At 40.1% G+C, this 22,800-nt stretch overlaps 1 protein-coding gene across 1 annotated transcript in view; it reads right to left on the reverse strand.

Annotated features, from left to right (window-relative positions):
- Window positions 1-332: 332 nt before the first annotated feature.
- TPO (thyroid peroxidase) overlaps window positions 333-22,800 on the reverse strand; it is a gene marked incomplete at both ends in the record, with an annotated part of 42,131 nt that continues 19,663 nt past the window's right edge. Inside the window, 6 exons of the mRNA XM_083350169.1 lie at window positions 333-537; window positions 1,662-1,899; window positions 4,068-4,238; window positions 5,720-5,978; window positions 17,136-17,648; window positions 21,323-21,520. Coding sequence (XP_083206295.1) covers window positions 333-537; window positions 1,662-1,899; window positions 4,068-4,238; window positions 5,720-5,978; window positions 17,136-17,648; window positions 21,323-21,520 — 1,584 coding nt within the window. The remainder of the gene's footprint in view (window positions 538-1,661; window positions 1,900-4,067; window positions 4,239-5,719; window positions 5,979-17,135; window positions 17,649-21,322; window positions 21,521-22,800) is intronic.

Raw genomic sequence — 22,800 nt, forward strand, 5'->3', positions numbered from 1 at the left:
AGTCAGTGTGTGTACGTTAAAAAGGGTGGGGCTCTGATCAATAGTTCCACAGCTATTGATACTATTTTGAGCAATATTTCTTGAATACTTTCATAATCCTTTCATGCAATGCAAGAAGATCTACTTATAATTGGTGGCAGGAGAAATTAAGACATTTTGCTTCCATCCTTCAAAACATTCAGTATATTTTTTGTTTGCAAATGTTCCTAACTAAGGGGGAGATATTGAGGCAGCAATCCTATGCTTATTCACCTGGGATTATGCCCCAGAAATGCATTAGAATTTATCAATAAACACTTGTAGATGAATCTATTAGTTTTCAAGTTACCTGGTCAAAAGACTTCACGCCAATGCCCTAAATTAATGCTAGGTAGATTTTCACATGACACAAAATCTTTGGGAAATTTTCCAAGTAGAAAAGGATCAAGGGGTGCTTCCATCAAGCCTGTGTTATCACAAATAAGTCTGGATAAAGAATATTTTCCAAGCTCATGCCTTTGAGCATCAGTAAAAATGTCAACGTTCTCCCACCAAAATCTGCATGGAAAGAAGATGCCAGTATAAATACAATCTATTAGTGTATAATCTAAATTTTCTGATATTAAAAATATGTATTAGGACATGGATAGAAATGGATTAAATTAGTGCAGACAGTAGAGTATTATAAAATAGAATCTTACAAATGACTGAGGATTGTACATTGCATTGAAGGATAGGGAATAAAGCTAATACAGTATTATGGATTTAATGGTATACTATTAAGAATACTGAATGTAATTCTACTTCACCACGTGGGGGGATGCAACTTTGTTCAAGCACTAAATATGCAGAGCAGCAATCATGTGAGTGCTTGTTAGTATTGCTCCAATGATAATTTTCTACTATAAATGATGTGCTTTCAGCCTGAACTCTGAGAAGACTTTTGTAGTATAATTGTATCCATTTTGGCTTCTACCAAGCAACAGTTCCCTAGTAAAGCAGGCTCCTGGTTCACACTGACATCATTACAGTATACTTGTTTCTGGACAGGCTTATGAACTGTAGATCTTTGCACTGCCCTGTCCTGTGCATGTTGGAAGCACTGTTTAAGGCACTTGGGGCTGAAAGGATTAGCTGGTGACATCACCATTGCCCAGGGGATGCCCAGGAGAGGCTTCTATCATGTCCCTGCCAAGGAGCTGGAGTGAATGACAGGTCACCCCACCACACAGCAGCACTCAGGTCTCAAACATGTACTGGCTAATCTCCAGCCCAGCGATTTTTGCACTGATATGTGAGCATCTGCAATGAGATCACTAGTGCTATATTGGCAGAGGATGTTAGCTGTGCAATGGGGTAATGGGATATTGAGTTCTGTTGGGTGTCCTCAGTCCAATTCCTTAAGTCACTAACTTGGCCAGTCGCTAACATAATTCATGATGGTGGCGGTGATAATAATGATGATGATGGAGAAATTTGCAAAAGGAAGGAAGGAAGGAAGGAAGGAAGGAAGGAAGGAAGGAAGGAAGGAAGGAAGGAAGGAAGGGAGGAAGGAAGGAAGGAAGGAAGGAAGGGTCTTCACTGTGCTCACCAAACGTATTGAATCCAGATATCAAAATGGCTCACCCTGTCTGTTCTGTAAAAGCAAGTATAATGCAGTAATGCAGGTACAGTAAACTTACCTATCACCATCTCTCAATGCTTTTATTTGCTTTCCAATGATACATGCAAACAAGGGACCCGTTCTGGCATCAGGATGAATATTTTCTACTATTCCCCCCAGCCAGACATCAATGTTGTTGGGGCTTTTGTAGAGTTCCATAATTCTTTGGACAATGGTTTTATTCTCTATTGCTGTCATCAACTCCTGTTCTGTCCTTAGTCTTGGCAAGTCACAGAATTCTCTCCAGGCATTGTAGCCTACAGATATTCCATACACAATAAGATTCAAATGCATTTCTCTTTTTTAGATATACAAAAGTACCCATACCATGTTAGCAGTGCATCAGTTCTAAAAAGCCCCAAATCCCTGCCTCCCTGAAATAATAATTTTTGTACCAAAAAGGCTTTTGGAGAGTGAGAATCCTTGGGATTATATGGACACAACCGCACGGTTTTCATGGCAACAGTATGATGTGGCAGCACCATCTTTTGGGAAGTTTTTCAATTTTCCTGTCAAATCTACAACTCTGATATATCCTCATGGCTCCCAATACATGTGTAAACTAAGCTAGACCAACAGTGGACTTTTTCTAGTTTTTTTTTTAAAATATGACTATGTATCATTTGTCATTGTTTTGTCTTGGCATAAAGAATGTATTTGTCATATTGGAATCCCATCTGCTTGCTCAAAAAATTACATTGGCTACATAGCCCACCTACCTGATGTAATTTTAAGGCCAAGCATTGAGCTAGTTTTGATTGAAATTAGCCCAAGAATTAGACAGAAAGCTTTGAGAGGGCATTTATTTTTATTTATTTATTTTTATTTTAATTCCATTTATATCCCGCCCTTCTCCGAAGACTCAGGGCAGCTTACAAGCTTAGCAGTAGCCTTCATTCTATGTATATGCCTGCTTATTAGGGCTTTCACACACCCCCTAAGCGGCATTATTAGAAAGTCAGCTTAATTGCCCCCAACAATCTGGGTCCTCATTTTACCTACCTCGGAAGGATGGAAGGCTGAGTCAACCTTGAGCCTGGTGGGATGCGAACCTGCACTAATTGCAGGCAGCTGGTGTTACTTAAGGAGGCATTAGCCCACTGCTCCACCAAGGCTCTTTGAGATACAGTAGGCTTTGCCAATTCAAATCCGCAACCCTATGCAAATGAAGCTCTGGGATAGTAAATATTTTGCATGGCATTCATCTTACATTGCATCAATACAATGTTCAGACTCTCTCTGATTCATCAGCATTGTATATAGATGCATTTTTTCTGCAAAATAAGTTTGCAGAAATACTGAAGGCTGGGGTGCAAAACTGTAATTGAATTTGCTACTAAGTCCCAGAACAGTTTGGTCCTGCTAATCATAATGGCAAACCAATCACTAATTTGATTTAGGCCTTTTCGGGACTAAGAGGCTCAAAGATGTCAGGCTCAATATTATCAGCTAATCTTCCGGGTCAGAGTATTACAGTAGCTATATTCTATTAATTAAAAGAGAGAAACTTGTATTAAGGTGAATTATATAAAACATTGGAAAGAGGATTGGAAATGGATGGTCACAGATTGGAAAAAAAAACTAGAGCTCTGAAAGCATAAATGGAACATCTCATCTGATGTTAAAAGTTTTAGTTAAGTAGGAAAATGAGCAGTGTATGAAAGGGAGAGAACTCTACTCAGAACAGATTAGGCCTGTATAGATTTTAGGACATAATTTGGAAAAGGTGCATTAGAACATACAGAAGAGCAAGAGTAATACTTGTCTGCAGCTTTTTAAAGCAGCCACACTTTTCATGTGTTCATACAGTTACTCTCTGCATCCACCAGGTAAGCTTTAAAGAGTTGCAGTCACACGGTATACTTGTATACCTTAATGTTTCTGGAATGGAATTTGGAAAGTAAATAATATGAATTAATAAAAAAAATATCATGCCTTGGAACCTACTCCTGTAAACCTTTGTTACTCCTTCAATGTGTCCAACATACATCATAATGTTTTCCCTTTATGTTGTAACTTCTGCAGGCAAGAACTATAAGCATATGACCTCTTTGCAGCAGACTCTATCAGTCAATTTGCGGGGAAGGTGGCTGGTAAACAAATGTTAAATCTTCCCCATTATGTCCTTTGATTATCTTCTTAATCAAAGAAGGCTGTTCCTCACAAACAGAGGCAGAGAAATGGTCATTTCTTGTACTTTTGGACCACTATTTCTCTGTTATCATTGGCTGTTTGATCCATCCCAAAGTTTGACCACTTCTGTGATAAAGCAAAGCCAGCATTGCATGGAACTTATTTTACCAACCCTCAGGAAAAGAATAGCTTAATCATAACTGACATTCAAATCACAGAGGAAATATACACTATGTTTCATCCTAATGTTGACATAGAATATCTTTTTTTTTTTAAAAAAAAACCAGTATACCTGGAAGCCCATGATCACGTCCCCGTTGTAAATCAAGTGATGATAAATCCAAGGAAGCATTGTTAGACAATACAAAGAGCTTCTTCGTTAATTCTTCATTCAGCAGTTGGTCCTGTACCTGAAGTTTTGCTGCAGTTGTTAGTATTCCTCTTAGCAAGGGATCCAAACCACCTTCCACCAAAAAAAATAAGTAGCATTTATAAGAAGCTAAATTAGTTGGGATAAGTGCTTAAACATAAGATTTCATCAACTATCCAAGAAAAATAACTTACCTGTCATTACAACTTTTTCTTTAATATCATTAAGCCAATTATTCTCATTTATGCATAATCTTTTTTTTATAAATTATATATTAAGATCTTGATTTAACAGGCTAAGGGGGAAAAGGCAGTGGTGGGATTCAAATACCTGAACATCCGGTTCTCTGTGTGGATGCAGGCCTGGCCCTCCGAGGCCTAGAACAGACTTCCAGAAATGACATCAATGCACTTCCGGTGGGCCATTCTAGGCCTGGGAGGCCTCCACCAGGCTTAGAACGGACTTGGAAGTGACATCCATGTACTTCCGGCAGGCTGTTCTAGGCCTGGGAGACCTCCTCCAGGCCTCCCAGGCCTAGAATGGACTTTCAGAAGCAGCATGTGTTCATCCGGTTCTCAACAAAATTTAGCTACCGGTTCTACTGAACTGGTGTGAACTGGCTGAATCCCACCACTGAGAAACGGCCATGTGGTAAAACTGAAAGTTCATTACATCCAAATGAATGCTTAAAATGGCAAGTGGAAATTTATGCCTGCACAGAAGTATGCAGTATATGTTACACTTTGTCCCTTGCATTCAAAGTCTGCTAAGTTAGGTTCCATTAAGCTGAGAAGTTACTGTATAAGGAAACAATGTTTGGTGGAGGCACCTATCCCACAGCCCTATATCACCATGTATGAAAGGTCTCTGTACTTGCAGACCTTTCATTACTAGGTAACATCAGTGCTCCCTACTTACCTAGTCTGAGTAATAAGACATGTGCAAGAAAACAAGCCAGCTCAGAGAGCATCAAGGACCTTCATTTCAACTCTGAGCTACAAATGGTCTCCTTTATTGATCACCTTATATCTACCTGTTCAGAAACAAGATATCAATGTTTCTGAGCTACTACCCACAAAACCTACACCGTTACTGGCTGGGTTTTCTGGAAGACATCCAGAAACATCTGAAGGACTTTTTGTGTCCTATCCCTGCAATGTAAATTGGAGGTTTAGGTATTATTGATTCCATGTTTATAATACCACACTGTAAAAAAATAATAATCTAGACCTTTGGAATAAATGAAAAATTATTAAAATAATTCGGCAAATATGAGTTTTAATTGTATTTCATATACAACTTGCAGTTTGTACACCTATCCTTATTCCATCCTAACTTTCTCTCCTGGGTTATAACCCATTTGACAAGCCAAATTTATTCAGAAAGCCAAATTAAATGTAAAGGGTGAGTAATTAATTCTACCAGCTAGATGTAGAAAACCAAAATGTGTCAGCTAATGCTTCAGCAGTCAGAACAATGTTGGAATGAAAACAAAACCTTTTCTTTTAAAGAAAATTCAATTAGGAAGGATATTGTAGTGATGTTAGTGGATGTAACTGCATTACAAGAAGTACCTTCTTTAATGAGTCTCCAAGGAGTGAAAAAAGCTTCATGCAAGTAAAGTTTAGGAAGAGTTGGGTCTTCCTTATACTGTGCATTGAGCCTCTTCACCAATGGATGAATTGCAGCATGACCAAAGCGAAAGGCTGCAGTTGAAAATACATTGGCTACTGTTGGATTGATTGTGGGATCATAGCCTTGATAAGGACCAATGTATTGTTCAAAAGCATCTGGACCAATGATCTTGGGAATGTAGTCTCTGATGGTAACAATCTGAAGGAATAAATAAGAAGGAAAATAAGAAAACTCCATTGATAGTGCTTTAGGAAGGACAAACTATTATCAAGAAATGTCAAGGTGCTTTTATCAAACTCCCAACATTCCTAAAGAAATTGACTCCTTGGACAATAGCAGGTGATAGACATGCCTTCACTGCATCTAAGGAAGCCTTGAATTCCATTTGTAACTCTTGTTTTGGCCAACTCGCTTTCAAGCTCATGACTACTCACCTGGTTTTTGATGAGAGGCTTCTTTCCTGAATGAAATAATGGGCAGATTTTAAGATAATGTGCTCACAAAATCCATCTCATAAGGTCATTTACATTTAGCTACAGAAAATCCAGTCATCTAAAGCCTAACATTTGGTTATAGAAATTCTTTGGCACAAGCTTTTATAATGCAATAGGTCTGTTGACCCATATAGATGGGGGACCAGGAACCCCCAGATCTCATTATGTGTGCTAGAAGTTTGAATAGACATAATTTTGGCTCAGCTATTGAAAGCAATCAAACACATTCTCTATGCAAGTATATGATGGTTTATCACGGTAATAAAGATTTGATTGATCAATCTATGAAAGTTTCTTCTATGCTGTCAAGAAAACCTTCCATGTAGTCCTCAACTCACAACCGTAACTGAACCTGAAATTACAGTTGTAAGTCATTCCAGTCATTAAATGGGTCATCACCTGATTTTACAACCAGGATGAGTGCTTGTGTTGCCCTAGTCTGATGGCCCAGGAGTGGGCAAACTACTCAAATCTGCTACTTGTTTCTTCTCTTATTCCTTAGAAGGCATCAATCAAAGAAATGCTCCTGAATGACAAAGCAATCATGTGCTCTAAACACTGAACTAATCATGTCCCACTAAACACTCAATTTAGGAAGGTGTTTTTCAGTCCTGGAACCAAGGTCTAAGTCCATTGCTGATTATTTGAAGGGTTTTTCATTTCAGTAGCCTTATCAAGGTGCTAATTCAGAATTAGAAATTCTGTAATCTATCTTCTGCCTGTACCTGTTCTACTGATGGGGGAGAGATTAAGAAATCAATCTTCTTGCAACAGTGTATAATGCTGGCTCAGTAGAAGCCAAATTACCTTGCTGGAAGAGCCAACCTTTAAAAATATATATTACTGGTGCTTTCATGTAGTTCTCCTCTGTTCTCATTGCCCTGCATGAACCCACAAGCAGATCAGTTGATAAGATCAACCACACATGGCACACACACATACACACACACACAAACACCTTACCTCCAAGTAGGGCATAAAAGATCTCATCTTTGAAAGGCCCAGCAACAACATCTAACATTTCTGTTTAACCTGTGCAATCTGGAGTAACAATGATTTATTAACCTGTCAGGAAAACTCTGGTGGTTTTCTTTGTCAAAGATAGCTAGCTAATTATTGGACCAAACACCTGCTGCAATCCCTGATCACTGTCCATGATGAAGAGGATTTGGAGTGGCTGCTGTGTAAAATATTTGGAGAATCTCAAGTTGCCACGTTAATACATCCTTATGTATTTATGCATTTGTTTAAAATAACCCTTCAAAGCATGTCATGGCAGTTCTGAAAGAGAGGATATTGTATTTAGAAAATAATCTCAGATACCAATGGTGTGATGGTGTAGTGGTTAAATCTACTGCCAGGAGTTTGATCCTGACTGACTCAAGGTTGACTCAGCCTTCCATCCTTCCGAGTTCGATAAAATGAGGACCCAGATTGTTGGGGACAATTATGCTGACTCTGTAAACCATTTAGAGAGGGCTGTAAAGCACTATGAAGCGTATATAAGTCTAAATGCTATTGATATAATATTTCTATGACACCCTCCAGTATTGGAACAGCAAGACTTTCAGCAAATAATGTGATGTGGGTATCTCTTTAAATCAGGATGTTTTCAAAAATCCCATCTGGGCCAGACTGTTCAAACCGAACTCAACTCTGCCTTACACTACTGTAAAGGAAAAATAACAGCTGATATTCTTCATGCAGGCAGCCTTTCTGGCAAGAAATAGTTTTATTGTACTTCGGAGACACCCAGTCTTATTCAGGGAAAAATAAACAAATAAAAGCCTTTATCTTTGCAATACAACAGTGACCTAAATTGAGTGGAGCCCTCTGAAAGGAAAAGCAAAAGGCAGAAGAAATGAAAGGAGAGCCACAAGTGATGAGCATCCACTTCAGCATGCCTGCCATTGTAAATGTCTTGGAAAATTAAAAGGTATTTGGAGAAGAGCAAATTGAAGATTCTATGGCCTCTTTCATTATATGAATTAAATGAGAAACACTGGAGCCGAGATTAAATCTTTAGCAGACCGCCTTCCCAATGGAATGGGATAAACAAAAATGAGCATTTGAGCTTCCTGCAGAAACAACTAAATTCCAAAATGGCAGGATCGGTGCAAAGTTCCAGCAAATGCCTGGATGCTCCCTTCCACAGAATTCTACTGTATATGAACTCTGAAGCCAAAATGCTGACAGGGTTTTTATTTTCAAATTTTACACATAACGTGGCTCTAAAAATGTTAATTTAAACATGCATTTGGCCCTTCACTAAGCCACATGGTTCTTATGGCTAAATTCCCTTTCTGTAACTTTGAAGGGAGACCTCATAGTTTATGAGTGCTGCTTCATCTAGAAAAGTTGGATCTAGACAACCAGAAACAAGTACAAGATCTTCTTCTGCCTCAGTCTTATCCCTTTTGGCAACCTACTTGCTGAAAGTCTATTGAGACCTTTAGCTGAAGCCCTTGGCTGCTGCTAGGCTCTCTTATCAGCTTGAATGGTTACACGATGAAGGCTTCCTCAATTAAAGGTCCAACCTTTTCTGTAAGATACTTTGAACAGAAAGAGTGGTTTCTTCATTGGTCCGAAGCCAGGGCCCCTCAGTCACCAACTATGGCCTTCTCCAACTAATGAACTCCAACCTTTAAGTCAGCTCTGACAGGAGTGGCTGGGACAATTTTCTATCAGCAAAGCAACTTTGGCCTCTTTAGTTGTTTCATGGGTTCACTTTGGTCTTAATTGGTTACTAAATAGAAACACTATACAGAAGAGGGGGAAAAACCCAATACATGAAATTATGAGTGTATTATGTTCCCCATAGTTTTTCAAGGTAGTCAGCGATTGAACATCTTTCTTATCCTACTTTCTCTTCTCAGATTAAGGATAAAACCCTTGATCCTTCTCCTCTGTGTTTCTTCCAAGTGCAGCTACTGTATGTCACTGCTACCTCTCCTCTCCTCTCCTCTCCTCTCATCCTCCCCTCCCCTCCCCCACCCCACCATACTCCCCTCCCCTCCGTTCCATTCCACCCTACTCCATTCCACTCCACTCCACTCTATACTTCTTTTCTCTCTCCTTTCTTTGTCCTTGTTGGAAATCTTCCAATATCTTCAATGTTATTTTGTACTTCCTTGCTTACTGACCATTCATTCAGTGACTTTTTGAAGTTGTGATGATGCTGAAAAGCAAGACTTATGGCTGGTCCTTGAAACCCCAACCACTACAGCATTTTCCTGTAATGTGATTGCAATTCAGGCACTTTGCAACCAGCATACATTTACAATAGTCACAGAATCCCGTAGTCACATGATCACCATTTACAACCTTCACACCTGGCTTCTGACAAGCCAAATGAATGGGGAAGCCAGCAGGAAGTCACAAATCATGGTCATGTGACGGTGCACTGCTTAGCAATGGAGTTGCCAGTCTTATTGCAGTCAGTAAGTGAGAACTATCTGTACTAAATGTAGCAGAATCTGCTACCGAAACACTAAAAATCAACCAGCATGTATATGTCTTGAGTAAACAGAGTAACAAGAAGAACAAAGGTGACTTCAGAAGTAACCTTAAATTGCATGATATATTTTTCCCCTCTGTTTCTTAACTTTAGGTTCTCCTAGTACAGGGGTAACCTTGGCTCTTTTATGACTCCTGGACTTCAACTCCCAGAATTCTGGGAGTTGAAGTCCAGGAGTCATAAAAGAGCCAAGGTTGCCTATCCCTGTGTAACTAGTACAATGTCATTTCAATAGGATGGAAAGACATGACCTTGAGAGACCGGGATTCATGCTGTCTTTCTACTTTAATTTCCCCAGTGATGTTTTCTATGAATTCACTACATTTTTACAATGAAGTGTTCACAATATTTTCCAACCCTGGAAAAAAAAATACCTTATTTTTTCATCCCTCAAAGCAGCTAAATCTGTTTTTGTAATTTGTATAAATATTCTGTACTAGGACATACAAAAATTCTAGTATTTATTTCTCAGCTTCTCTATTTGCACTATTAAGATATTATCCTTTCAGTTACTTTTCCACAAGTTGTAGGAGAATATAGTTATAGTTGCTCAATAAGAAAGTTTCACATTCATAGTTGATATATTCAACTCTAGAAGATGCTAGCTGCTAGTTAAGTATCCATAACTTACTTCAGTTATGGATCTGTAAGTTATGTTACCAATGTGGTAAGTGTCCCTGAACTGATAAGATTCTTTCTAAACTGTTTCTATTGTGCCAAAGGCTGATCTCATTAACCTGCAATTCTCAGACAGATGATGAGTAGTATTTTAACCTTGGGCTTCTGGGGAAAAAAATAGTTATACAAAAAATACACATTCTTGGTCTTGTTGCTTTGACTTGTTGACTGACTAATTGAGTGATTGTGTTTCCATATGGCTTTCCAAGCAGCCTCATCTCTAAGCAGTTTACAGTAAAAGTAATGAAAGGGGCATGGGAATAAAATTAAATATAGCATACCCATTAAGAAGATTGGAAAAGGAAAAAGGGAAATCAACCAAACTATTCCCCTGTTGCATTCACTTAGGGAAGGTTTACAGGAAGAAGTAGGTCTTTAACAGGCATCTAAAAACAGGACAACTTGGTTCTCATATATTTTATGGGGAACTGAATTCCAGATAGCAGGGGCACAAGTAACTCTGAGATGAGCTCAACTGATTATGGCATTGCAGCAGAACTCTCTCTATTGAAGTTAATTATGACTGCCCAGGTCTGTAATTGGGCTGTCAGGTATCCTGATCACAAGTTAGAATCTATATATCAAAATCATGATCTAGGATGTATTGCAGTATTAATCGGCAACCAGTAGTGTTGGTTCAACATAGGTATAACAATGGGGGCACCCTGGCGCTCTCTGTCCTTAATTGTTTTCTTGCAGATGTTTCATTACCCAAACTAGGTAACATCATCAGTGCTGGTAAGGACCAGGGTTTGCTCTCTGTTTATATACAGTGGCTTGCCCTATCATTGTTGGTGGGGGTGGTTTTGGAGGTTCTTTGGTTGGGCTGTTTATTTTTAGCTTGTTTGACAGTTCCTTGATTGGGATGTTGCTTGCTTCTAGATCAGGGGTGTCATACTCAATTTCATTGAGGGCCGCATCAGCATTGCGGTTGCCCTCAGGGGGCTGGGTGGGTATTGCCAGGGTGGGCATGGCCTACTGGGTGGGCGTGGCTAGAGTGCATATGGCCTACTGGGTGGGCGTGGCCAGCTCTACATTGTTTGCATCAAGGGTGCCTATGGGGGCCTGGGCAGGAGTGGGACAGATCTGAGGGTCTCTGGCAGAAGGAGGGTCTCTGGGCCAGGGCCAAGGCAGTGGGGGCCATTCCCTCACTGTTTCCAGGATGGCTTTGCGGGCCACATGAAACCACTTCGCTGGCCGGATCTGGCCCCCGGGCCTTGTGTTTGACATGTCTCTTCTAGATTGTTGCTCTGATGTTAACTTCTGCTCATCTGGGTGCTGATTGCTGATGGGGAGGTGTTTTGATCTTTTTGTTCTCATTTTGGATGTTGATTGTCTCTTTGGAATGGTATGTAGATGTTGTTTATGTCTATGTACCTGTTGATGGCCAATCTGTCTGGGTGCCAGGCTTCCAGGAATCCCCAAGCATTTTTGGACTTGGCTTAGTCTAGAATGGTCACACTTTCCCAGTTGCAACTATAGTTAACTTTCACCGTATCTTCTGACTACTAGTTTTATTCTATCTGTCCTAGTATAACAAATGGCCAGGTGGCCCACTCAATCTGGTTACTACACTTTGTATTGCCTGTTATTTCCACATTGAGAGCAATAATGGCCTCATTCAGAGTGCATTCCAATAATTTAACTGTGAGGTTACAAGGTGAGAACAAAAATTTAGATTTACCCTGTCCAGGAAATTACATGATTGTTATTTATGTATTTGTTCAATTGACATGGTTGCCTCTTGCCAAATGACCTTGGGCAGCTAACAAGGATTTTTAAAAAATCATAAGAAGAGCAGCAAAATAATAAAAGACACTGCAGTATCAGCAATATGCAACCTCACGTACTTGCCACTATCTCATATCATCTGGGTCAAATCCTGCATGGAGAATCAGCTGTTCAGGATCTTCATAAAGGGCAGTAGGGTTATATGAATCAAATTGATAAAAGATATTCTGAGACACAGACATTACCTGGGAAGAAACTCAAGCGTACGACTGCTTCTTTCTGGGAATGCTATCCCACTACAAAGTCTTTGCCTACAGTAGTTAAGATGGATGCCAAATCTCTGTCTCAGAACATGAAGCAGCAAACCTGTCAATTCTAAGCTGTCCTTGCTACAGATCCAGGCTGTACCACTTCTGAACTTGATATGGGGAATTCTCATATGGAGCAGGAGGCAAAACCCTTCAGCCCTTGAGAATGCTGGCAGCAACAGATGGGGAACCCCAATAGCTAAGCGAGTGACTGAAGGAGGTCCTTGATAGGAATTGACTTTGCATTAATATCTCAGCTATTTGGTTTCAGTTCTGGGTGGGGAATAAAAGATGCTTGAATATTTAAGACCCCTCTGGGGCTGATCACACATCTTTATTCTGGTTATGGACCAGAAAGTCAGAGGAATGTTATTCACAGGAACAACTTATTTGTGCAATTGCTGTGTATCATGCAATTGCAACAGAAATCGATTCCCCCTTGGAATTTGACTGCTTATTTGCTGGCTGAAATTTTGACTCCCAAATTGATTCAAGCACTGCTTCTGCCTAACCCTTTTCAGATGAAAAATTAAAGTCTGCTTAGGTGAAGAAAATGGATTTAATTCATAGCTTTTCAAGCAAGAACAATCCTACATAGATTTTCTGGCATGAGACGAACCTGTTTAATTTCTTCTAGACTCAGTAAGAGGCTCACAATTTATGGTGCTGCCTCTTAGGGTACCTCCCTGCTTCCAGTTGAGTTATGCTGGGACTGCAGATGTTTCACACTGAGTTGTTCTGTTTCAGAACTGGATAAACACATCCCTTGATTGCAAATGTGTGATGATGGGAGCCACATTCAAAGATGGCAGTGTGGGAAGAGGAAACCCTACAGGCACAAAACTAGCTGCAAGAGCAAGGCCCAGCTAGAAACGTATCTTCTGAACTTTTTATTTTTAAAGAGCTTGGTAAATAGGGCAAAAGGAAGCCTCAGACTTCTGTCACTCTCAACTGGCCTGGTCAATGACGATGGCATTCCACAATAACAGTAGCAATAGCCCTTAGACATACCACTTCATCGCGCTTTGCAACCCTCTCTCAGCAGTTTCCAGAGTCAGCATATTGTTTCCCCCCCCCCTAATAATCTGGACCCTCATTTTACTGAGCTCAGAAGGATGGAAAGCTGAGTCAACTCTGAGCTGGTCAGGATTGAACTCCTGGCAGTGGAATGCAGAGTTAGCCTGCAATACTGCATTCTAACCACTGTGCCACCACAGCTCTCACAAGGACAGAGGATAACTGAAGGAAGAAGACAACCTTTTCCCTGCAGGCTGAATTGGCTTAGTTATTTTAAAACCCTGCAACTTCAAGCCAAAGCATTTACAGTATGTATGCAGGAAGTACTCCCTTCCCAAATGGATTAAATCGGTACCTTTGTAACACATCACTTTTGAGGAGCTCTTTGTCCTCTGTGCCTGTGGACAGTAAATTAGTATAATGGGATCCATGTGAGCAAATGCACAGAAGGATATTTTACAGTATGAAGCCTGTCAAAGACTAACAAGTTTAACTTTTTCTCAAGTTGGCACCAAACCTCAAAAGGAGAGACAGGCTTCATGCTGTAATCTGGCAGTAATTCCCCAATGTATCCCTGCAGCTCTGAGAGGGCCAGGTGGTTCTGCTCTCTTATGAAAGTCCTAAGTTAAATGTGGTGGCTTCAGGAAAGGGGATCTGCAAGTACAGTTAGTCCTCAATTTACAACCATTTGTTTAGTGACTATTTGAAGTTAAAGGGGAACTGAAAAAAGTGACCTACAACCGGTCCCTCCATTTATGACTAATACATTATCTCCACAGTCACATGATCAAAGATCAGGTGCGCCTGGCTACTGACATATATTTACAATGGTTGTAGCATCCTGGGGTCATGTGATCAACATTTACAACTTTCCCAGCCAACTTCCGACATGCCAAATCAATGGGGGAAGCCATATTCATTTAACAACTGCGTAATTCATGTAACACCTGCAGTGATTTGCTTAACAACCGTGGCAAAAAAAGTTGTAAAATTGGGCACAATTCACTTTACTGCCTTGCTTAGCAACAGAAATTCAGATATTAACCATGGTCATAAGTTGATATAGCTGATCCTATATTCCTATAATCCCATTTTTTTATAACCACCATTTATAACCACCATTTGGAGTAGTTTCCCACAGCTTCCGTGTGGCACTTGATAGAACTACTATGACAAATACTCAGTTTTCTGAGGGAAGCAAACCGATATCCTCCAGAACATTGGATCTGTACCATAGTTTTCATCAACTCCTGTCATACATACATATACATCTTTTTCTTTATAACTCACATGCCTCTAGGGTGCTATAGAAAAATCCAGGAGAGTACAAAATGATACAAACAGAATGCAGTTTTAATCTCTAGCTGACATAGCACATGATGTAGGCAAATCAGAAACTTCTGAAGTAACCAGGATTGCAGAGCCATGCATGCTAAGAGTAGTGATTTAACTGTATTCTAACCCTGGTTGGTACTCAATGAACCGTACAACAATGGAAGATAAATTGGGAAAATTGACTAAGGCCTCTTGGCAAACCGCAGGTTTAAAGGATGAAGGTAAGATGAAGGAAGTTTTGATAAGATGCCTGACACCATCAAACCATGAATGAATAGTTTAGCTGTCTGGGAAATCAAAAGTGAACCACAAATTTCCACCATTGAATGTGGGAAGGTGACATTTCTTGATTGTAATTTTGATGAAGAGTCTGAACATTAAGTGGACATGGACTTGTATTCTCAAGTTCTGCATTATTAAAAAATATGCCATCTGATAAGAGCTGGGTCAATAAGTGGATAACAAGGGGCAAACCGAACGAGGGAAGATCAGTTGTTTAGTTTCCTTCAATTTCAGTCTGTGGTTGGAGAACCCATCTCAAAATGTCCTCAAGGTATCTTGATAAAGAAGTCAATTTTTTAAAAAAAATTCCATTTATATCCTGCCCTTCTCCGAAGACTCAGGGCGGCTTACAAGCTTAGCAGTAGCCTTCATTCTATGTATATGCCTGCTTATTAGGGCTTTCGCCCCCCCCCCCAGCGGCATTATTACAAAGTCAGCTTAATTGCCCCCAACAATCTGGGTCCTCATTTTACCTACCCCGGCAGTCCTAAGCTCCACTGGCAGCTGGTTCCAGAGGGCAGGCAGCACCCACTGAGAAGGCCCTACCCCTGGGTGTTATCCGCCGGCAATCTCTTACCGGTGGCACCCTGCGAAGACCCTCCCTGTGGGAGCGCACTGGACGAAAGGAACTTGATGCCGGCAGCAGGTGTTCCCTCAGATATCCCGGACCCAAGCCATGTAGGGCTTTATAGGTCATCACCAGCACCTTGAATCTCATTAAGAACCAATCAGTAAAGAGTAACAGAAGAAGATTAAGCTCCTGTTCAGCAGTTAATGGATGGAAGGCGAAAGAAAAATAATCAAATTTTGATCACACTTAGCAGAGACTCCAGTTTCAGTTGGGAAATCTGAATGAATATGAACGATTGGGCAAACAGGCATGTTTCCTTCTGATAGTCTTGGGCAGAGGTAGGCAACCTTGGCTCTTTTATGACTCATAGATTTCAACTCCCAGAATTCCTGAGCCAACATAGCATAGTCCATGAGTCTTGGGGAATGGTAAAACCAACTTGATATAATGAGATTCAAACAAAGATGATCTTGGTTTAGGGAGACAAAGGAGAACACAAGCCTTTAAGGAGTTGTGAATCAGAACTCTAGTTTCCCTTCAGTATCCAGCTACACAGAATGAGTTAAAGCACATATAGCTTATTGCTGAGAAAGCTGTTAAGTACTGTTGACTCTAAGAGAAAACACAACAGTTCAGCTGCAATAGATAAAAGCATATGGCCATCAAAAAGATATGATAATAAAGCACTTTGAGCAACAGATAAGACCACTGAGTTCAATAGCAACTTCCTTATGAATGCAACATGTCTAACTAACTCTAATTCTACTTTTTCAAAAATTTGATCTTAAATAAATATGACTATAGCACAATCCAGCTTTGCTTGTGGCAATGGGCATTTACATTAAAAAAATGTAATGCATGAAAAATACATCTTGGAATCGATGGAGCATTCTATTATTAAGTTTTACCATTCTGGTATTATACTGGACAGGTAGTCCTCAACTTACAACAGTTCATTTAGTGACCATTCAGAGTTACAAAGGCACTGAAGAAAGTGAGTTACGACCGTTTTTCACACTTAACAACCATGGCAGCATCCCCATGGTCACATGATCAACATTCAGATGCTTGGCAACTGACTCATATTTAGGATGGTTGCTGGGTCCCGAGGTCACGTGATCAGCTTTTGCTACCTTCTGAATAGCAAAGTCAATGGGGAAGCCAGATTCACTTCACAACCGTGTTGCTAACTTAACAACTACAGTGATTCACTTAAGAATAATGTGGCAAGGAAGGTCGTAAAATGGGGCAAAATTCTCCTAGCAACTGTCTCGCTCAGTTGGGGCTCAATTGGTTTGTAAGGCAAGGACTGCCTGGAGATCGGAGTAAATACCGTGGCAATCCACAAAATTCCTCTCGATGAAAGCGGGAGAAAGGAGAAACTAGGATACGAAAGGAAGATATGAGCAAGCATAGACTGACCTGATGCAGAGCACCTACAATTTTGCGAGTCTCTTGATAGACCCTTTCAGAACTCCAGTGAGGGTTCAACTCCTTTAGGGCTTTCGCCAGTCGGTTGTGCTCTCGCAACCAGAGAGTGTGTAGAGTTGCCAAGGAAAGCACTTCACTAGACCTGCTATCCCCAGCCATGAAGCATTCAATCCTTTCTGCTTTGTCCCCCCTTGGATCTTGAGCACAAGGAGAAGGCACTTGGTCGACAAAAGGAAGATATTCAAGCCCTTTATCAAAATAGAGCAGGTTGATTCTTAGCAGGCCTTCTTTGCTGGTCAGATTTCTCAGCCTGTTCTCTGTGGCAGCTGTGCTGCCATAAACAGTCGAGGCATCGAGGAAGGAAGTAGCTATATTCATCTGTTGCCTTGGGTTTGCCACCGATAGATTTCCTAATAGTCCCTGTTGACCAGTGGTGCAGGCAGGAGTTGAACGATAAAAAGGGATGCAATCCATCCTTGCTGAGAATGTATCATGGGGAAAGATCTGTGAATTAAATTAATTATTTTTCATGAAAGAGCATAGCCTATTTTTAGCACAATGGGGATCAGATTTATTAAGTTTAAAGTTAAAGGGGATATAAAACCACACATATAAATAGAACGGTGTTTCCCACAATAGGTCTTCTCCAGTACAAATTTACAATCCTCGCTGCAACTCCTTTTTACAATTCATTTACAACAGCGGTGTCAAACTGCTGGCCTGCGGGCCGGATGCATCATGCCGAAACCGCGCCCACCCCATTGCCGGCAATGGAAAAAAGGTTGTGATACATCACGACTCATCACGTTATGTTGCAAGGTTGACACCCCGATCTACAGTTTTACCCAGTATTTTGTAGTAAGGCCCAATGCATACAGAAGGCTTTGACACAATGAGTGAAAGGCCTCTTCTGGATGGATGAGGACCCTTTCTAACTTGGCACAAGGAATAGTAATCACAGTACAGCCTTTTGCCTAAGATTTGATGTGGCATCTTTCTCTAGCTGTTGCAAAATAGTTCATAGAAAGCATTTCCATTAATCCATTGGTGGATCTATCTGTAGATCTGTAGAATGTCGCATGCTTTATTAGGGTTGCAAAAAAAAAAAGAAACACCCATATGCCAAAACATGGGGGCCACTTTTAAATTTAAATAAATCAGAACCACAACAGATAAAAGGAGAGGATTTAACTCTTTCCTTTGATCTGTAGTCTTAAAAGAAATTTTCTCTAAATGTCAGATGCTTTGTTGGCTTCCCCCCTCCCTCTCTTTCCAGAGGGAATCACACATACACATTTTCCAGTAGAAGCCTTTTGTGGCCGAACAAGTTGTCGTACGCCACAACTGCGAATGTCTTTTCTGTCGTGTTATGCATGAAAAAAATGAATTTCTTTCTTTCTTTTTTTAGCTCCTATGTGTAGTTAGTGGAGTCAGGCGGAAAGAAAGGAGAAACAAGCATTTCGTGATCTTTGTGCAGGAGAAACCTTTCTGTACGTGGATGGAATTCTTATACAGGTAGTCCTCAACTAACAACATTTCATTTAGTGACCATTACAACACTGAAAACAGCACTGAAAAAAAATGACTTATGGCCTTTTTCCACACTTACAACCAGGGCTTTTTTTTGTCATAGAATGGAGTTCCGGCACCTTTTTTGGGGTGGAACCTTGTAGGGTAGGCAAGGCGGGTTGTATGACATGTGTGAGTTCCGGCACCTTTTTCTTTTACAAAAAAAGCACTGCTTATAACCACTGCAGTGTCCCCACGGTCACGTGATCACAATTCAGACGCTTGGCAACTGTCTCGTATTTATGATGGTTGCAGTGCCTTGGGGACATGTGACCAGTTCCTGACAAGCAAAGTCAATGGGGAAGCCAGATTCACTTAACAACCGTATTACTAACTTAACAACTGCAGTGATTCACTTAACAACTGTGGCAAGGAAGGTCATAAAATGGGGCAAAACTCACTTAACAAATGTTTCACTTAGCAACAGCAATTTTAGGCTCAGTTGTGGTCATAATTCAAGGACTACCTGTAATTTGGCATCTTTGGAATATAACTTAAAATGCAGGAATGATGCATTATGCAGAAGCCTTCCCCAATTTTCCTTTTTTTTTTGTTATTGTGGAAAACAATTGGCCAATTCAGCTGTGGTTGAATATCTGAATCCAGTTGTACTTTCCCATTTTCAGTTATTTTGTAGGAGGAAGGTGTCACAGAGCAGTGTTGATTTAGATTACATATAACATTGGCATTCATGTATATTACCTTTGTTTTATTTTTATTTATTTATTATTTTAATTCCATTTATATCCCGCCCTTCTCCGAAGACTCAGGGCGGCTTACAAGCTTAGCAGTAGCCTTCATTCTATGTATATGCCTGCTTGTTAGGGCTTTCACACACACACCCCAAGCGGCATTATTACAAAGTCAGCTTAATCGCCCCCAACAATCTGGGTCCTCATTTTACCTACCTTGGAAGGATGGAAGGCTGAGTCAACCTTGAGCCTGGTGGGATGCGAACCTTTGTTCTGATTATTAATACCAGTAAGGTTACAGGAGATAAATATGCTTACAATCCAAAGAAAGCAATGTAGATTTTCCTAGGGCTACTTTGATGGAGCTGAAAATGTTAAGCTAAAATACATTTTACATTTGGAACTACCCTTAATATTATGTCATGATATTTTTTATCATTGTGGTATCAAATTAAGTGGTGTTGCACAACAGTTTTTACATTGAAACATCTTAATTTTTCATTCAAGGGAAATAGGTTGGGGTTGCCATGTAAGTATGGAATTCTGTCATAATTCCGCTGTAGGTTAAATGCTAAAAGAATCCCTCTTTTAGCATTTAATTTGAGTGTGCATTTTCATAGAATGTTTTACCCTTAATTATTAGGAGAAAATATTTCTAGCTATTTTACTGTATTTATCACAATGGTAATTTAAATAACATATGATTACCATGCTCCCTTTACAAAAATCAATTACTATTAGGACATCAAATATCTACCAGCTATTAAAATCTATCTCAGAATTATAAGTATCACACTCAAGAGGATTCTTTTGTTTTGAGGGAAGAAATTCATTCTTCTGAAGTACATTTCTTATTCTTAATCTTCAAAGAAATTATATATTAAATGGTGATTGATACAACAAAATTTTAGGGACCAATTGCAAAAGGGACCAGAAAATCATCCTAACCTGTGTCTTCATTTATATGTATTTATTATTTATTATATTTTCACTTTCTTCCCACCCATCATAATATTCCTGACCATTGGGGTGATTAGGCTGGCTTGGAATCGGTATTAGCATTTGAATTTGGAATATTTTTATTTAAATGTTGAGCACTTTTTAACTGTATATGTGTTCATGTTTAAGGTGGAGTAAACATGAACACAATTTACTTAACAATAAACCAAAATGGGCGATTGTTTAATTTTGACTCAGCGTGTTACATGAACTGAGCTACTTTATGGCTTAGTTTATTCTGTGAACTCAATCAACTATGTCTTGTTTAACAAACCATGGTTAATCAAATTAAAATATCTGAATACAGCCAAGGGGTTGTAATGGCTTGTCAGTTTGACAAGACATAAAAGAATGGAACTAATTGCTATAAAAACAGCTATTTTGTCTCCTATGGATGTTGTGGAATAAATGAATATACCCCTCAATTATCTAGTACAAAGTCAGGATATCTAACCAAATCACCAAGTCCTGCCTATGTCATTTGTAGGATAACATCTGTTCCCACTAGATTAAAACAAAATGGAGATATCTGGGATGGATTTTTTCAAATATAAAACATATCCTGAAACCCAGAGTGATAATTTTCATTACAGCTAGGCTGGATTTTAATTATAGCTAGTAGGTCCCTGAAGAAGGATTGATATTTCCTCAAAGGATTTCCTTATTTTTAATAACTACTGCATAGGATGGTGAGACTTTTGAATATGCTCACCACTGGAATTTCATACATTGAATGCATCTGCTTGCACTGATAGGCCCCCAAAGGTTTAAATACATATAAGTTTAAATACATACAAGCACAGATATGTAAAATATGCAATGACAAATTATTTGGTCACATCCAGTACACAACTGTGAATGGGATTCTTTTTTTAAAAAAAAAGTATTTAGAAGTAAATATTTTTTTTAAAATAGTACCTGTATTGGGAAGCATGGATTTTGGTTTGCACAGGTCATTTGGCAATTGGGGGCTCCCTGGAAGGAAAGTTTTTGGGGAGTAAAGGCAAAGTCATGGGCTATATATTGTCCCCACACCATGATCAGATCAGAATATAGCTTATCTTCAGTGACAGCCTCATTAGACGCCTCAATAACTTTTCTGGTCACTTCACGTACCTGGAGGACAATGAGTTAACAAGTCACCATGTTACATAGTATTTTTTTTTTTCTAATGTTACCCCACACCTGAAAAAACATCTAACCCCAAATTGTTGGCTTGTTTCTTTGCATTTTGACAGACTGGCACTTAGACGCAGGTGTAGGGGTTGGACACCACAGAAGGTTGAATTACATATTTACTAGCATGTTATGAATCCTTTTGGAAAATAAGAAACTTGCGACTTAGTAAAGGTAAAGGTAAAGGTTCCCCCGCACATGTGTGCTAGTCGTTTCCGATTCTAGGAGCCAGTGCTCATCTCCGTTTCAAAGCCGAAGAGCCAGTGCTTGTCCGAGGACGTCTCCGTGGTCATGTGGCCAGCATGACTAGACGCCAAAGGCGCATGGAACGCTGTTACCTTCCCACCGTAGTGGTCCCTATTTTTCTACTTGCATTTTTACGTGCTTTCGAACTGCTAGGTTGGCAGAAGCTGGGACGAGTAACAGGTGCTCACTCTGTTATGCGGCACTCGGGATTTGACCCGCCAAACTGCCGACCTTCTGATCGACAAGCTCAGCGTCCTAACCCACTAAGCCACCACGTCCCTTAGTATCTTGAGAGAGACCCAAATAACTTGATTATTTGGTAACTGCTAACTGCATGGCTACTCAGAGGTGACCTCCAATGAGACTTACGTTCAGATATAATTACACTTTAAGAGGTCCTACTCCAATCTCCAATCATATAACGAGAGCACTGCTATCCACCCAAAAAAAAAGTTGGGAAAGAAACTGAAAGTCACATGGCTTCTGAGGGGAAGGGTTGCTTTCTGGCACCTACAGTAGATGGCAACATAGAAGTTGTCCTTCAGATGGTATTCTTGCGGGTCCAGAGGTCTCTTTCCCAGGCAGAAATAAAGAAGTTCTCTTGCCTGTAATGCAGTGAAATATTTGCCCATTATGTATAGGAGAGTGCTAATGGTTAAGATGCTGGGCTTGTCAAGTCAACAGACCCATGCACTGCACGAACAGGGTGAGCTCCCGTTCCTGCCCCAGATTCTGCCAACCTAGCAGTTTGGTAGCATGCAAATGCAAGTAGATAAATAGGTACACCTGGTGGAAAGGTCACAGCATTCTTTGCACCTTGCATGTAGTCATGCTGGCCACATGACCACAGAAGCATCTTCAGACAATGCTGGCTCCCTTGGCTAAAAAAGTGGGGAGTCAGACATGACTGGACAGGGGAAACTTTTATTCTGTCTGTCTGCAGGCTTCAGCAGTGCAATGAGACAAGCACAGCT

This window comes from Vipera ursinii (genome assembly GCF_947247035.1).
Source record: "Vipera ursinii genome assembly, chromosome: 1".
Classification (NCBI taxonomy): Eukaryota; Metazoa; Chordata; class Lepidosauria; order Squamata; family Viperidae; genus Vipera; species Vipera ursinii.